The sequence below is a fragment of the Siphateles boraxobius genome, unplaced genomic scaffold, assembly GCF_051911475.1.
Source record: "Siphateles boraxobius isolate OS27281-9 unplaced genomic scaffold, OSU_SipBor_1 41, whole genome shotgun sequence".
NCBI lineage: Eukaryota > Metazoa > Chordata > Actinopteri > Cypriniformes > Leuciscidae > Siphateles > Siphateles boraxobius.
The window spans coordinates 10205713-10222584 of NW_027509042.1; the positions used below are offsets into that span (position 1 = coordinate 10205713).

Sequence of the window (16872 nt, forward strand, 5' to 3'; positions counted from 1 at the left end):
CTTTATATATTTTGATTTATTAACTTATTTAAAAAAAAGAATAGGGATCTGCCATTTAAAGAGAATAATAAAGCTCTATAATGCATTTAATACAGATTATCATTTGAAGAAGAGTTGACATTACACACTTAAAAAATAAAGGTTCTTCATTGGCATTAATGGTTCCATGAAGAACTTTAAACATCCATGGAACTGTTCCATAGTGCAAAAGGTTCTTTGGAAAAAAGGTCATTTAGATTATTAAAATGTTCTTCACACTAAGAAAATAAATAATCTTGAAGTCATTTTGTTGTTTGAGCGTAATTAAAATGAAATTTTCCAATAGCTAATTCCTCTGATCACATCCACATTTACTGATCCTCATATTCTGAATTAGGATGTCATTATAACGCATTATAAGATTAATTATAAGAAAAATGATGACTAACACAATGAACAAACCGGTCATGAGCAACCCATCACTATCACATTTTCAATTTTTCAGCACATTTTCATACCACAGAGAACGAGATACAGGTAAAAGAAATTATTAAATTGCAGTCATGTTCACATAGTGAGAAATATATTAATATATATCTAATTGTCCAGTGTTGCTTATACAGTGTTAGTTTTTTTTTAAAACAAAATATATTTAACAATCATGACTATGTAAACTTTGCAAAGAGCTTGCTTTGTAAGAGTAGGCTGCAATTTTTTTTTTTGATAGATTCATCTAGGCTGCAGGGTTTTTTGTTATCAATTTGTTTTGCGTTATATAGAATGTGTCAAGTTTAGAGATTCAGAAATAAAGATTTTAAAAGTGTGTTATGTCATCACTGCTTATGTCATTACTGTTTTATATCATGACTTTTTCGGTGCCTATTGACTTCAATATGGATGAAAAAAAACAATGAGATGTTTTTCAAAATATATTCCTTTATGTTCTACACAAGAAAGTCATATTTGGAACGACATGAGGGTGAGTAAATGATGACAGAATTTTAACTTTTAGGTGAACTATCCCTTTAAGATAAATGTTAAAATGTGCCCTCTAAAAACACAAGTGACCCTAGCCTGGCCCCCCAGTTACCGTGGTCTTATAATTTGTTGTTTTCGAAGGGCAGCTGCATGAGTGTCTATATTTGTACTTAATCCTTATAAGAAGATAATATGAAATCTAAAATATCATATATCCATTTGAGGTGATGAGCTCACCCTCATGGGTAAACTCCTTCAAATTTTTACATCACTTTCCCCTTTTACAGAAGCCCTATCTTGTTTCCCATCTCAAGGACACTGAGTGTTATTGGTATAAATCATTTGATCCCTTGTTGAATGGGCATGAAGAACTTTTGAGAACAACAAGAGATGGGTCAAGATGGAAAGTTGGGAGAAATGACGTTGCCCTCTTTACACCATAAACAACACAACTGTAACCACTATTGTGTTTAAACACTAGATATCAAACTGGAAATTCACTTTTGTCTTAAGCATCTATCTGAGATGAAGATGAAGAAATCCTTACAAATGACAAGAAATGAATGCTTAAATAAATATAAAAATGGATTACGAGTCAACAATGGTGCATTTTAAGAGCATCACAGAAAGGATAGAAGGCTCAATCAAAAAAAAAAAGAAAAAATTATTCAGTTAGCAGCTTACGGTCACTACATCTTGTCTGTGTGCTAAAGCATCTAATTTCAAAATCGTTAATTTCATGTCTTTTATCAAATGTATGCTTGAAAGGAATTTGCAACAGTATACAAGTGACATTTACAGGCTCGCCTCAGCTAAAGAGAGAAGCCCAACAGTGCCAAGATAAATTGTTGAAGATTAATTTGACCCAATTACACCATTGCAGTGCTATACATTTTAATACAGTGTATACATTTTGTTACAGAGCATCAAGGTTCTCTTCTCACATGACTAATGATATTATTCCATGTGTTTTCTATCATTTTGATCACACAAATTGGAAAATGCATGTTTTGTGCATGTCTTTGATATGCAAAGCTTGCACACTGTTTTTAAAAATATTGTAACAGACCTGCTATACTCTATTCAAAATCCCTTTAGATTTATCATCAGATAAAAATAATATTCCAGAGAGAGATGTGGAATTGAGGGCAGTCCAAACACCAAATAGAGAGGGACCGTTTTGCTGACTGAACATATTGTGCTCTATAAAACAAGAGGTCGAGTGTGAATCCATTTACTGAGGCTGACTTCAAGTAGGTGAGTCGAACTAAAAACATTGATAAAATTCAAGAGTCTGCAAAATCCTAAAAGTTTAAGAAGTTAATTACATCCATTCTGTGTGCATAAATGAAAACCTTCTATGATGTGCGTACTGAAATATTGTCTTTTTTTTATTCTAGATTTCTCTCATCACTTCTACTGACTGAAAAGGAGGTAAATCTACTATTTGACCCTATAAGGCAAAATCCCTTTACATTATTATAATATTAGAAAGAAAAATTGTTGAACCACTTACTATTTCAGTTACTGGCTTAATGTAAGTCTTTAATGTTTAGTCTTTCTGTCCAGTAAAGAGCAACCATGAGTGGGAATGAGTTGGAGTGCTTTGGCGCGGCGGCTATTTACCTCCGTAAGCCAGAGAGGGAGAGAATTGAGGCTCAGAACGCACCGTTTGATGCAAAGACGGCTTACTTTGTGACTGAACCACAGGAGATGTACCTCAAAGGGTCGCTAATCAGCAAAGAGAGTGGCAAAGCCACTGTCAAAACTCTGTGCGGCAAAGTAAGTTGAGAGGTTTGCAGCTAAAAGCAATATAATCTGATTTTGGTCTTTTTTCTAGAGGTTGCCTTCTGAAAAAACTTCTTCAGCCTCTCAGTGGTTTGTCATTTGCCTTTTTTTTTCTTTAAAAGACTATCACAGTGAAAGAGGATGAAATTCACCCAATGAATCCCCCCAAGTTTGATAAGATCGAGGACATGGCCATGATGACCCACCTCAGTGAACCCACTGTGCTGTACAACCTCAAAGAGCGTTATGCAGCATGGATGATCTACGTAAGTAAAATTAAGAGTACTTGTTATACTGTTTCACTTCAACTAAAATGTCTGTGTAACTGAAAGTTGGCACTGAGTTTTACTAACTTCACTTGCAGACCTACTCTGGGTTGTTCTGTGTCACTGTGAACCCCTACAAGTGGCTCCCAGTGTACGATTCTGTAGTCGTGTCAGGCTACAGGGGCAAAAAAAGAATTGAAGCCCCACCTCACATCTTCTCCATCTCTGACAATGCCTATCAGTTCATGCTCACTGGTATGAGCTTAGTGGAAAAAAAATAGATTAAGATTTTTTTTTATCAATATATACTTTGTTTGGTAAAAATGAAATGTCTCTCTCTCTCTGTAGATCGTGACAATCAGTCGATCTTGATCACGTGAATATTTTTCTGATTTTTCAATTTGAAGGAGTATTTGATCTTGTAATTAAATATAGCATCAAAGAAACGGGAGTCATTTTATGTTGCATTATTTTATTTTCAGTGGAGAATCTGGTGCAGGAAAGACTGTGAACACCAAACGTGTCATCCAGTACTTTGCGACAATCGCTGTATCTGGACAAAAGAAGGTAGAGCCTGGAAAAATGCAGGTATATATAGTATTTGTTTGTCAATATGATAATAAGGATGGAGCAAATCCGTAGAACACTTATTTGACTGGTATGTCTGCCACATTCTGTACACATCAGGGGTCGCTGGAGGATCAAATCATTGCAGCCAACCCCTTGCTGGAAGCCTATGGAAATGCCAAGACTGTGAGGAATGACAACTCTTCCCGCTTTGTGAGTTCTGAGCCAACTAGATCGCTCCACTGTATGTTTTGATTCTGTAATGGAAAATTGTTATCTAATGAATCTTACCTCTGGTAAAATCTCCAGGGTAAATTTATCAGAATTCATTTTGCCACCACTGGAAAATTGGCCTCAGCTGATATTGAAACTTGTGAGTCCTTTATTCTTTCACAATTCAGTTGATTAAAATAGACATTCAGTTTATTCTTTTGATAATCATGTTACTGATCCGTAGATCTGCTGGAAAAGTCCAGGGTAACTTACCAGTTGTCTGCTGAGAGAAGCTACCACATCTTCTACCAGCTCTGCACTGGCCATAAGCCTGAACTGTTGGGTAAAAACTGGACATTATTACATCAGGATCATATTTTTCAATATATAATTTGAATTTAATACAGTTTTTCCAAAGACTGCAAGAAAAGATATTGTGATATTTTTTAGCAGTATAAAGTCCTTTTTTAAAAATAATTCTCCTGCAGAGGCTCTTCTGATCACCACTAACCCATACGACTATCCCATGATCAGTCATGGTCAGATTACAGTCAAGAGCATCGATGATGTGGAAGAGTTCGTTGCAACTGATGTAAGAGGAAGTCAAATGTTTGAGCACTTAACATTTTATACATAATCATATGAATGTATACTTAGTTTATCACCGATACACTTTGTTAAATATGTTATATACACATTTGATTGTTTTTGACTTGCAGACAGCCATTGATATTCTGGGCTTCACGGCTGAGGAGAAAATGGGCATCTACAAGCTGACAGGAGCTGTGATGCATCATGGGAACATGAAGTTCAAGCAGAAGCAGAGGGAGGAGCAGGCCGAGCCTGATGGAAATGAGGGTGTGATTTCAATATAAATTAATCTATAGAAACATTCATATATTGCCACAATTTGGACAAATATAAGTAATTTTCTTGAAATATTTCTTCCAGTGGCTGATAAAATCGCTTACCTCATGGGACTGAACTCTGCTGACATGCTGAAAGCTTTGTGTTATCCCAGAGTGAAGGTCGGGAATGAATATGTGACCAAAGGTCAAACTGTTCCTCAGGTATGTGCATTTAAAAATGCATAATTTATGTATGCTACATCACTAAAGTTTTATGAATAAAAATGAAATGGTATACAACAGCATTCTTTTTTTCAAATTAGGTGAATAATTCAGCCATGGCTCTGTGCAAATCAGTCTATGAGAAAATGTTCTTGTGGATGGTTGTGCGAATCAATGAGATGCTGGACACCAGGCAGGCTAGACAGTTCTTCATCGGAGTGCTTGACATTGCTGGGTTTGAAATCTTTGATGTAAGTTAATAAAATAATGCAAAACATTTTTATCTGATGCCTTAGGTTTTGCTTCTTGGTTCGGGTGCTGACTTTATATTAATTACAGTATAACAGTCTGGAACAGCTGTGTATTAATTTCACCAATGAGAAACTGCAACAGTTTTTCAACCACCACATGTTTGTGCTGGAACAAGAGGAATACAAGAAAGAAGGTATTGAGTGGGAGTTCATTGACTTCGGTATGGATTTGGCCGCCTGCATTGAGCTTATTGAGAAGGTAAAAAAATTCACTTTCAGGACATATAGTGCTTTCTGTTTTTATAAACATATTATTCTAAGGTTTGAACCCTTGTCTTTTCTCAAAGAAATGTGCTCTTTCTTACAGCCAATGGGTATTTTCTCCATCCTTGAGGAGGAGTGTATGTTCCCCAAAGCAACAGACATGACCTTCAAGAACAAGCTGCATGACCAGCATCTTGGTAAAACTCAATCCTTCCAGAAGCCAAAACCGGCCAAAGGCAAAGCTGAGGCCCACTTCTCCTTGGTGCACTATGCTGGAACTGTGGATTACAACATCACAGGCTGGCTGGATAAAAACAAGGACCCTCTAAATGACTCTGTGGTTCAGTTGTACCAGAAGGCTTCATTGAAACTTCTGGCTCATCTGTATGCTGCTCATGCTTCTACTGAAGGTCTGCAAAACATTACTGCATATATATTAGAGTATTCCTATTCTGCATTTGTTTTTAAAATAAACGTATTATCTATTATATTTGCACTCCACAGAGGCAGCAGGCAAAAAGGCTGGCAAGAAAAAGGGTGGTTCCTTTCAGACAGTGTCTGCTATGTTTAGAGTAAGTTTTTATTATGTTAATTATGATTATATATGTTCTAAAAATGCTTATATTAGTTATATACACTCACCGGCCACGTTATTAGCTACTTCTTGCTAGTACTGGATTGGACCCCCTTTTGCCTTCAGAACTGCCTTAATTCTTTTTGGCATAGATTCAACAAGGTGCTGGAAACAATCCTCAGAGATTTTTACCCATATTAACATGATAGCATCACACAGTTGCTGCAGATTTGTCAGCTGCACATCCATGATGAGAATCTTCTAATACCTAATAAAGTGGCCAGTGAGTGTATGTACTTGTATACTGGTCAAGTATTTCAACATATTTTGGACACAATTTTACAGGAGAACTTGGGAAAGCTGATGACCAATTTGAGGAGCACACATCCCCATTTTGTGCGCTGCCTGATTCCAAATGAATCAAAAACACCTGGTAAGTATAGTTATTTATTCCAATAATAAATAGTGCTTAGTATAACAATATCACCTCTGTTTAGCTTTGATAGAAATACTCTGAATCCTGTTTAAGAATTTTGATGTTTTAAAATTTAAGATTAAATCTATCCCATTGTATAATTTTCCAGGTCTTATGGAGAACTTTCTGGTGATACACCAGTTGCGCTGTAATGGTGTACTAGAAGGAATCAGAATCTGTAGGAAAGGTTTCCCAAGCAGAATCCTCTATGGTGACTTTAAGCAGAGGTATTTTACATACAGTACATGCCATATGTGGACGTCATGCACTTGGAATGTTTTTTTTTTTTTTTACAATGACCCTTGCATTTGTGGTGCAAGGGTACTTCAGATGGAAATTCAGCTGAAATGTAATGAAATTACTTATGTTTTAGATACAAAGTACTGAATGCTAGTGTCATCCCCGAGGGTCATTTCATGGACAATAAGAAGGCTTCAGAGAAGCTTCTTGGCTCTATTGATGTGGATCATACCCAGTACAAGTTTGGACACACCAAGGTACACACAATCAAACCACCTGACTTATTATGTGAATGAAAATATTAGATAATAGTTTATAATAGCTTGATTATTTGTGATAGGTGTTCTTCAAAGCTGGTCTGCTGGGAACCCTTGAGGAGATGCGAGATGAAAAACTAGCTACGCTGGTTACCATGACGCAGGCTCTTTGTCGTGGATTTGTTATGAGGAAATGTTTTGTCAAAATGATGGAGAGGAGGTATGGTTTTGCTTAAAGAAGTATATGGTCGGGGGGTAAACCTTCATATTCACACGCAGCATCTGACCATTTCTTCTGATTATACAGAGAGTCCATCTACAGTATCCAGTACAACATCCGCTCATTCATGAATGTGAAACACTGGCCATGGATGAAGCTGTATTTTAAGATCAAGCCTCTCCTTAAGAGTGCAGAGACTGAGAAGGAAATGGCAGCCATGAAAGAGAATTTTGAAAAAATGAAGGAGGATCTAGCAAAGGCACTTGCCAAGAAGAAGGAGCTGGAAGAAAAAATGGTTTCTCTGTTGCAGGAGAAAAATGACCTGCAGTTACAAGTGGCATCTGTGAGTTTTTCAGCAGATTCCTAAAAAAATTGTCTTTATAAGATAATAAATACATAATTCAAAACAAAAATAACAACAAATGATGTTCTAATCAACAGGAAACAGAAAACCTTTCTGATGCTGAGGAGAGATGTGAAGGACTCATCAAAAGCAAGATCCAGTTTGAGGCGAAACTTAAAGAGACAACTGAAAGATTAGAGGATGAGGAAGAAATCAATGCTGAACTGACAGCCAAGAAGAGAAAACTAGAGGACGAGTGCTCTGAGCTGAAGAAAGACATTGATGATTTAGAGCTTACCTTGGCCAAAGTAGAAAAGGAGAAACATGCCACTGAAAACAAGGTTCACTTTCTCAACTCATGTTTCCCATCAAGTGTCTGAGCTGACGTGACTAACAATTTCACAAAATTTCTTTTTTAGGTGAAAAATCTTACAGAGGAGATGTCCTCACTGGATGAAAGCATTGCAAAATTAACCAAAGAGAAGAAAGCCCTACAAGAGGCGCATCAGCAAATTTTGGATGATCTGCAGGCAGAGGAGGACAAAGTCAATACTCTGACGAAAGCTAAAGCCAAACTTGAACAACAAGTGGATGATGTGAGTTACAATGTTAACTGCAATATGTTAGTTTATTTGTTTAAGTTTAGATATGGATGACTTCTTACTTAACAGCTGGAAGGTTCTCTGGAGCAAGAACGGAAACTCCGTATGGACCTTGAGAGAGCCAAGAGAAAGCTTGAGGGTGATCTGAAACTAACCCAAGAATCCATTATGGATCTGGAAAATGATAAGCAACAATCAGATGAGAAGATAAAGAAGTAAGACTTTTACTTTTAAAAGAACTGTTTTGAAGAGAATAACATTTTTGATTGTATGTAAATCATATACATCTGTTACAATTATTTCCTATAGGAAGGACTTTGAGATAAGTCAATTTCTAAGCAAGATTGAGGATGAACAGTCTATTAATATTCAACATCAAAAGAAGATCAAGGAACTCCAGGTCACTTCTCAATATATAACATTAGGGTCGATGACTAATCGCATAATCCGGCTCAAGTAAATCTGATCATCATCATTACCACCATTTATTTCAGGCCCGCATTGAGGAGCTGGAGGAAGAAATCGAGGCAGAACGTTCCGCTCGTGCTAAGGTTGAGAAGCAGCGATCGGATCTCTCCAGGGAACTTGAGGACATCAGCGAGAGGCTTGAAGAAGCAGGTGGCGCAACTTCTGCCCAGATTGAGATGAACAAGAAACGTGAGGCTGAGTTCCAGAGACTACGTCGTGATCTGGAGGAGTCCACCTTGCAGCATGAAGCAACGGCTGCGGCACTCCGCAAGAAGCAGGCTGACACTGTGGCAGAGCTGGGAGAGCAGATCGACAACCTCCAGCGTGTGAAACAGAAGCTAGAAAAAGAGAAAAGCGAATACAAAATGGAGATTGATGATCTGTCAAGCAATATGGAGACTGTTGCCAAATCAAAGGTATGACAATTATTTTTCCTGAATATTGCATTTTTAATATAAGAGTCATACTTATAGCAATTTGTCTTCTCAGGGTAACTTGGAGAAGATGTGCCGTACTCTAGAAGATCAATTGAGTGAACTTAAGAGCAAAAATGATGAAGCAATCCGTCAACTAAATGATATAAGTACACAAAGAGCAAGACTAGCAACTGAGAATGGTATGTTTAAATACGAACTCCAAACTGAAGGTATTTCCTACATTTTCAAGGATTCATCGAAATGTTCTGTATTTTTAATAGGTGAATTCAGCCGTCTGCTAGAGGAAAAAGAGGCTCTTGTTACTCAGTTGACTCGAGGCAAACAAGCTTTCACCCAGCAGATTGAAGAGTTTAAGAGGCACATTGAGGAAGAAATCAAGGTAACTGTTTACTATTTTGGAAGTGTCTAGTAGCAAGTAGGGGAACATTAGCAAATAATGCTTTGTTTGTTGCTTTTCAGGCAAAGAATGCCCTGGCACATGCTGTCCAATCTTCCCGTCATGACTGTGATCTGCTTAGAGAGCAGTACGAAGAAGAACAGGAGGCTAAATCTGAGCTTCAGCGCAGCTTGTCAAAGGCCAACAGTGAGGTGGCTCAGTGGAGAACCAAATATGAGACTGATGCCATTCAGCGTACTGAAGAGCTTGAGGAAGCAAAGTAAATGAAATCCTTTGTTGAAATGTTCTCACAACAGAAAATTAAGTAGTACTAATGACTAATATTTCATTGTTGCTCCTAGGAAAAAGCTTGCTCAACGTTTGCAGGATGCTGAAGAGTCCTTTGAGGCTGTGAACTCAAAGTGTGCTTCTCTGGAGAAAACCAAGCAGCGACTGCAGGGTGAAGTTGAAGATCTCATGACTGATGTAGAGAGAGCTAATGCTGTTGCTGCCAATCTTGACAAGAAACAAAGGAACTTCGACAAGGTACGGGATGTTTTAATAGCGTCAACTTCTTTGTACAACAACATAATGTCCTTGATCACAAATTCAATTGACTTTTTCCAAGGTTCTGGCCGAGTGGAAGCAAAAGTATGAGGAAAGCCAAGCAGAACTGGAAGGAGCTCTGAAAGAAGCCCGTTCTCTTAGTACAGAGCTTTTTAAGATGAAGAACTCCTACGAAGAAGCCCTGGATCATCTGGAGACCCTCAAGAGGGAGAACAAAAACCTTCAACGTAAGATTTTTCACAAATGCAAAGTGCAGACGATAAAGAGACAAATTTTCCATGCTTGCATGTGAATACTCTGTTTTTTAAATTGTTTGTAGAGGAAATCTCTGACTTGACTGAACAAATCGGTGAAACTTGTAAGACCATTCATGAGCTGGAGAAAGCCAAAAAGACAGTTGAAACAGAGAAAATGGAAATTCAGACTGCTCTTGAGGAAGCTGAGGTAACTCCTTTGTGTTTTTGAATAACTACCATAATCCTTTTTTTTTTAAGCTATTGTTAACTATTGCTGTCCCACTGGTCTTTAGGCAACCCTGGAACATGAGGAAACTAAGATTATTCGTATCCAGCTTGAGCTAAGCCAAATAAAAGGGGAGATTGATCGTAAGTTGGCTGAGAAAGATGAGGAGATTGAACAGATAAAAAGGAATAGTCAAAGAGTGATTGATTCCATACAGAGCACTCTAGACTCTGAGATTAGGAGCAGAAATGAAGCCCTAAGAGTCAAGAAGAAAATGGAAGGAGACCTAAATGAGATGGAGATTCAGCTGAGCCATGCAAATCGCCAGGCTGCTGAAGCTCAGAAACAGCTCAGGAACATCCAGGGACAACTTAAGGTAAAGTTGTGGAGCTCTTTGTACCTTGTTGTTTAAAAAAAAATTCAGTTGACCTCAGATGGAAGCCGAACCTCAAACTCTTCAATCCTTATTCTATTGAAACAAGTTATTCATCTTTTATTAGGATGCCCAACTGCACCTTGATGATGCTCTGAGGGTTCAAGAGGACATGAGAGAGCAGGTTTCTATGGTTGAACGCAGGAACACCCTGATGCAGGCTGAGATTGAGGAGCTTAGAGTTGCTCTGGAGCAGACCGAGAGAGGCCGCAAAGTTGCCGAGCAGGAACTAATGGATTCCAGTGAGCGTGTAGGACTTTTGCACTCCCAGGTTTGTTTTCAAATGTTTCTGATTTAATTCCTCTGCCTCTTAGACAATATCACCAATTGGTAAACCACATTTTACTCTCTAATATACAGAACACCAATCTTATCAACACCAAGAAGAAGCTTGAGGCAGATTTCATTCAAGTCCAAGGTGAAGTGGATGATGCTGTTCAGGAGGCAAGAAATGCTGAGGAGAAGGCTAAGAAAGCTATTACTGATGTGAGTGCCTACTTATAAGAAAATACACAATGATATGTTCTAAATGTCCATATGTACACACAATTACAAAAAATGTTATCTAGTCAAACCCAATTAATCGTATCCACTGAACACAGAGAAGAGCTGTAGTCACATTTCATGTGTGATTGCAGGCTGCCATGATGGCAGAGGAGCTGAAGAAAGAGCAGGACACGAGTGCTCATCTTGAAAGGATGAAGAAGAATCTGGAGGTTACAGTCAAAGACCTGCAACACCGTCTGGATGAGGCTGAGAGTCTGGCCATGAAGGGTGGGAAAAAGCAGCTCCAGAAACTGGAAGCTAGGGTACTCTTTTGTATAATATGTAAAAAGGTTATCAAATACTGGAATTTTTGGCATCTAATTTTTTTTAATCTAATTCCCAGGTTCGTGAACTGGAGAGTGAGGTTGAGGCTGAGCAAAGAAGAGGTGCCGAAGCTATAAAAGGAGTTCGGAAGTATGAGAGAAGAGTTAAGGAATTCACTTACCAGGTAGGTTATTTTACTTGACCTCTGAAAAGAAACGGTTTGTCAACAGAGCAGCATTAGCTACAATTCAGAGTCTTTTTAACAGTCTGAAGAGGATAAGAAGAATATAATCAGACTGCAGGATCTAGTGGACAAACTGCAGATGAAAGTGAAGTCATATAAGAGACAAGCTGAGGATTCTGTAAGTACAGTATTATATAATATTATGTAATCAATATCAAGACATTATTTTGTTTGATGATTTCATAAACTACTGATGCATGGGTAAATCCACTACAGGAGGAACAGGCCAGCACTCACCTGACCAGATTCAGGAAGGTGCAGAATGAGATGGAGGAAGCTCAGGAGAGAGCTGACATCGCTGAGTCTCAGGTCAACAAGCTCCGGGCCAAGAGTCGTGAAGCTGGAAAGGTATTTCTGCAAATTATTTATCCAGAACTTGTTGATTCCTGAATATACACAAATATTGAAACTAAACTCAAAAATCCAGAATATTTGACTCTTGCATTATTTTTCCCCCATAGGGAAAAGAGGTTGCAGAGTGAATATCACCCTTCAAGAAGAGACAACAATGAACAAGCATATAATATGAGTTTGTGCTGTATCTGAGTTATGCGGTCAATAAAGTTGCCCAGCAAACAACAATGGCTGCAGTTTTTTCTTTCATTTAAAATGTTGACTTACTCTCTCTTGCAATATTTTGTGGAATACCCCTGATTTCCAACCACAGCTTTCATGTGTCTTGGCATGCTCCCTTTCAGTCTGTCACATTGCTTTTGGGTGATATGCCACTCTCGGCACAAGCAGCTCGGCTTTGTTTGATGACCATCTTCCTCTTGATGGAATCAAAAATACAAAAATGTTGTGTATATCACAAACCTTAATTGGGCTCAGGGGTGGTTCTAGGATTTCATCCTCAGCAGGACTCAGTGAGAATCGGTAGCAAGGGACCATTGCCTAAGTAGTGCATCTTTAAATCGACACCACTATCTTAATATGTATTAAGTCAAACCGGTACAAGTACCAGACTACCTGTACTTAAATTGGTACTTAGGAAGGTTGGTACTTGAGTCAATGCAAAAAATAATTAAATGATATAATGATACCAGTCTTTCTGCAGCACAGTTCAAATCGGTACACATGTAGGATAGTTTGACTAACAGAAAATTGTCATATCATTATTATTAACAAGTATCTCTATTAACTAGCTAAAAAACAAAAATATTGACTCAGGGCACTATAAGGATTTTTTTTTTAGATTAGATATTTATTTGCCCTGACATATTTATTTGCCAAAACATTCACTGACCTTGCCTAAATCAATAAATAAAGTTATTGCTTTCATTGTTTTTGACCTTTGTAACCTTACGATACCAACATTTTAGATACCAGTGAAAATTCACAGTTCTCGATTCCAATTCACAATCACAGTAAAAACTAATACTAGCCTAACTAATATAAACTTCAAACATTAAAGACAAGTAAACAGTCAAAGCACAAATAAATATGAGAACAAAGCTACATAAGTTATTTAGTTAAAAGCAGTAAGTGATTATCTCTATTTCTTATGTCGTTTGGTTAACATATTGAAACAGTTATAATATATGGTTCTGCTGTCACTTTAACACCTAATGATGTCACCTTACAGTGACACGCATCTGATATTTTCTGTTACGTGGGTACTAGTCACAACGGGCCATTTGACATACTTTTGTGTGTATTTGCTCAAGAAGATGTGAAAGAGCTCAATTCGGCACTCGCTTGCTGTCTGACAGTCAGATTTCTGTGTGTGCGCTTCAGGTGTGTGCATGCAAGCCGCACAGAAACGATCTATCACAATGCACCAGTACCGGACTGAGTTCTCTTTCCCAGCGTCTTGTGCTTGAATGGCTTAAAATCACTTGAATGTTTAAACTGACAAGACTTAAAAATACTTTCTTCTCACTTAAAAAACTTCCTTGAGGAAGCATCACTGGCCTGATCATTCAAATAGGTGATTACAGTTTTAGGGGGGCTGAGATGACAGAAATTGGGCTGAAGCCCCCCTAAAAAGGGCCTAGAACCGCCCCTGAGCTCAGGTGTAGGACAAAAAGATTACAACCAGAAGAAGAGTAATGTTGCACACTGAGTTTACAGCTCCAAAAACATGTATTAATTAGCAGCGCTGTTTAATAATAAATGTTTTTGGAACTGTAAACTCAGTGTACGGATGTTACTCTTCTTACTTTCTAGGGTTGTCATCTTCCTCTTGATCACATTCAAGTTTTCAGTAGGGTTCAGGTCTGGAGATAGGGTCGGCCATGTAAGGGTCTTGATTTGTTGGTCCTCCATTCACACCTTTACTGGCCTGAAGCATTGTTCTGTGGGAAAACCCACTCCTTTGAGTTGGGGAACATCGTCAGAGCAGAAAGAAGCAAGTTTTCTTCCAGGATAACCTTGTAAGTGTCTTGAGTCATGCATCCTTCACAAAGACGGATCTGCCTTATTCTGGGGCCTCATTTATAAAACGTGTGTACGCAAAGATTTGATTTTAGAGTGTCAGTATACTAAAATTCACGCCAATGTTCATATTAATAAAAACAGTCTTTGACGTGAAAAATTGCTTCGCGCCACGTCAGGGTCTAAGCAAGCCTACGCTCTTTTCCTTGCGGCAGAGAGTCGGATTACTGCAGGTATTTGAAAATCTAAGCAATTCTCGCCACTCGCCATTCTAATGTAAAGCATTTAGACGTTGACTGTTGCTCTTTTATATGTTACTTACATTAATTAGGCGGTGTTTACAAGGCGAAGATCGTAAACCATTTTGCTGCGCACAATTTCAAGATATTGTCGTATGATCAAAATGTAGGATGGTTTCTACACAACATTTTATAAATGAGGCCCCTGAAGAGGCCTACAACCCACAGTATCTCATACCCACTGTGAAATTTGGTGGAGGATTGGTGATGATCTGAGGTTTCTTCAGTAAGGCTGGAATTGGGCAGATCCTTCTTTGTGAAAGACACATAACTCAAGCCATGTTCAAGGTTATCCTGGATGTAGTAATATGTCATTTCTGAGACACTACCAGCTCAAAATATGACATCTGCATTCCAATTAGCATACTATTTTCATAACCCCTTGTGGAAAAACAGTTGTAGTTTGTAATGGTTCTCAATTTAAGAAATGTGTAGGGGGGGGGGGGGGGGGGGTGTTTTCTCTAACACGTTCTGGGCCCCACTCCATACTTGAGATGGCTCTGATCCTACAGGAGCAACAATATTTCCATCACATCTTAAGAGTAAACTAATAAGGTTGCCATCTCAAAAGTAAAAAGTAGAAGAAAAAAAATATATTTTTTAATTTATTGGAAGTACCTTTTTTGGTTATGCTTCAGACAAGTGCTCACGGATGAAGTGTGTCGACGAACTGACTTCCAGCCACAGCCTTGAAATTGAACCAACTGAAGATAAAAGAAGACAATAAATCTCTCAAGATCTCAGCAGAGGATAATTAAACCACTCCAAAAACAGCATTACCAGCTTAAAATTATTACTAACAAGTTTGACTTTTAATTCTGTCATATGTCCAACAATTTTGTGCATTTCAGCTGAATTGTTATTTTCTTTAAATCTTACTATTAGCTTTCATTTTTGCTGTTGTTTTAGTAACTTGTTTTTTTATGTTTAGAGATTATCTGTTTATCTATTTTGTTGATTTTCATCTGTTGAGATTCATGTGCTGATTGTTGATGTCTGTCTGTGTGTCTAAATATGCTGTAGTTCAAAGCTTTTTTTGTGAATGATAATTTTAAAATCCTTCTTTACTGATTGTTGCAACACTGCTTGATCTTTTGTTGTAGTATCACAGTGGTGGTAATGTAAAATTTAACTGTATTAAAAATATTACACACTGGATGAGATCAGTGTATCAGACCACTGATGATTATGTCGTTATCAAAACATAACCACCTGATCACATTTTCTCTTGGCTTTTTTGCCTTAGAAAATGTGATTTATAAAAACAAAGCTATAGAAGCCAGAGAAAAACTAATGTTAGAAAGTCAAGGTACAAACATCAACATCTAAACCTAAGAACTGGTTCTGCTGTTTTTGGAGTTGTTTAATCATCCTCTGCTGAGATCTTGAGAGATTTAATGTCTTCTTTTATTTTCAGTTGATTACATCTAAAGTATGATTAATCATAGTCTTTTACGACTGGTGCTTGTCAGACTGTACGAACACAATCTCTACTGTAGACCATGACACGATGTAGGAACTCAGTTGTCAATATTGTCAGACTGTACGGCAGTCAAGATGCATTACAAACTCCTCAACGTCCTTATGAAAAGGGGTTATGAAAATAGATATGTATATATATTAGATAATAGATAAGTATGCAAATTAGAAAAACAGACTCAGAAATGACATTTAAATAATTAGTTAAATACACAATTTATGCATATTTAAACATACTGTACATCTTCATTTACAGATCTATAGAAGACTAATTGTTTGATTTTGTGTTTTTACTTACTATTATGTTGTTGTTTGTTTGTTTTTAGCTTACTATAACCAATAGAAAACAGCAAGTGTCCCACACACTGTGATTTGTAGAGCGACACAAAAGGGAAAGAACCCCAAACCAAGTCTGTGCGATATCATGCCGTTTCATCAAAAAATTCATTGCAATGATAATATAAAAAAAAAATCATACTCATCCGTTGTGGTATTCAAAGAAACCCAACTGCATCCACCAAGAGAGGCTTCATAGCAGCAGATCTATGCTCAGTGAAAGTGTAAATGTGGCCTCATACTCGCATGTCGAACAATGAACTCATCTTTAATCACGATAAGCAAAGATGCTATATTACATTTCAAAGTCCTAAAAAAAGAAGCCACATCATAACGAACAGCAACTATGGTTCATCCAAGAACCATTTTACCAACCCACAATCTTAATGCTGCACACTTGCAGGCTCTTGACAGATGCTAAAACACTTGGATTGTGTTTTGTAATGTAATGCAGGAAGTTCAAGAGACAATAAATCCCCTGAGCATGCTGCCATTTGG

The 16872-nt window shown here is 37.7% G+C and overlaps 1 protein-coding gene and 1 long non-coding RNA gene across 3 annotated transcripts; one reads left to right on the plus strand and one right to left on the minus strand.

Annotated features, from left to right (window-relative positions):
* Positions 1 to 2191: 2191 nt before the first annotated feature.
* On the plus strand, positions 2192 to 12463 carry LOC143706409 (myosin heavy chain, fast skeletal muscle). 2 transcript variants are annotated; one of them, XM_077198283.1, is made up of 41 exons: positions 2192 to 2214; positions 2358 to 2391; positions 2527 to 2739; positions 2868 to 3011; positions 3110 to 3266; positions 3360 to 3387; positions 3494 to 3599; positions 3699 to 3791; positions 3888 to 3951; positions 4036 to 4134; positions 4280 to 4383; positions 4511 to 4649; positions 4743 to 4861; positions 4963 to 5112; positions 5201 to 5371; positions 5480 to 5786; positions 5881 to 5948; positions 6296 to 6383; positions 6535 to 6652; positions 6799 to 6922; positions 7006 to 7142; positions 7230 to 7485; positions 7584 to 7826; positions 7905 to 8081; positions 8157 to 8302; positions 8397 to 8487; positions 8582 to 8971; positions 9045 to 9171; positions 9253 to 9371; positions 9452 to 9648; positions 9731 to 9914; positions 9997 to 10162; positions 10255 to 10379; positions 10465 to 10773; positions 10898 to 11101; positions 11191 to 11316; positions 11469 to 11639; positions 11720 to 11824; positions 11907 to 12002; positions 12101 to 12232; positions 12346 to 12463. In XM_077198283.1, exons 3-41 carry the CDS (start codon positions 2539 to 2541, stop codon positions 12364 to 12366), a joined length of 5802 nt encoding a protein of 1933 aa, XP_077054398.1. In that variant the 5' UTR covers positions 2192 to 2214; positions 2358 to 2391; positions 2527 to 2538; the 3' UTR covers positions 12367 to 12463. The 2 variants fall into 2 exon arrangements, with proteins under 2 accessions (XP_077054398.1, XP_077054399.1); XM_077198284.1 differs by having other exon boundaries at positions 2193 to 2214; positions 2514 to 2739.
* Positions 12464 to 12505: 42 nt separating this feature from the next.
* Positions 12506 to 16638, minus strand: LOC143706422 (uncharacterized). The gene is made up of 3 exons (XR_013192975.1): positions 16517 to 16638; positions 14047 to 14181; positions 12506 to 12656 (listed from the first exon to the last, which is right to left on the minus strand). It is a non-coding gene; the product is annotated as an uncharacterized LOC143706422 (long non-coding RNA).
* Between the last annotated feature and the right edge of the window lie 234 nt (positions 16639 to 16872).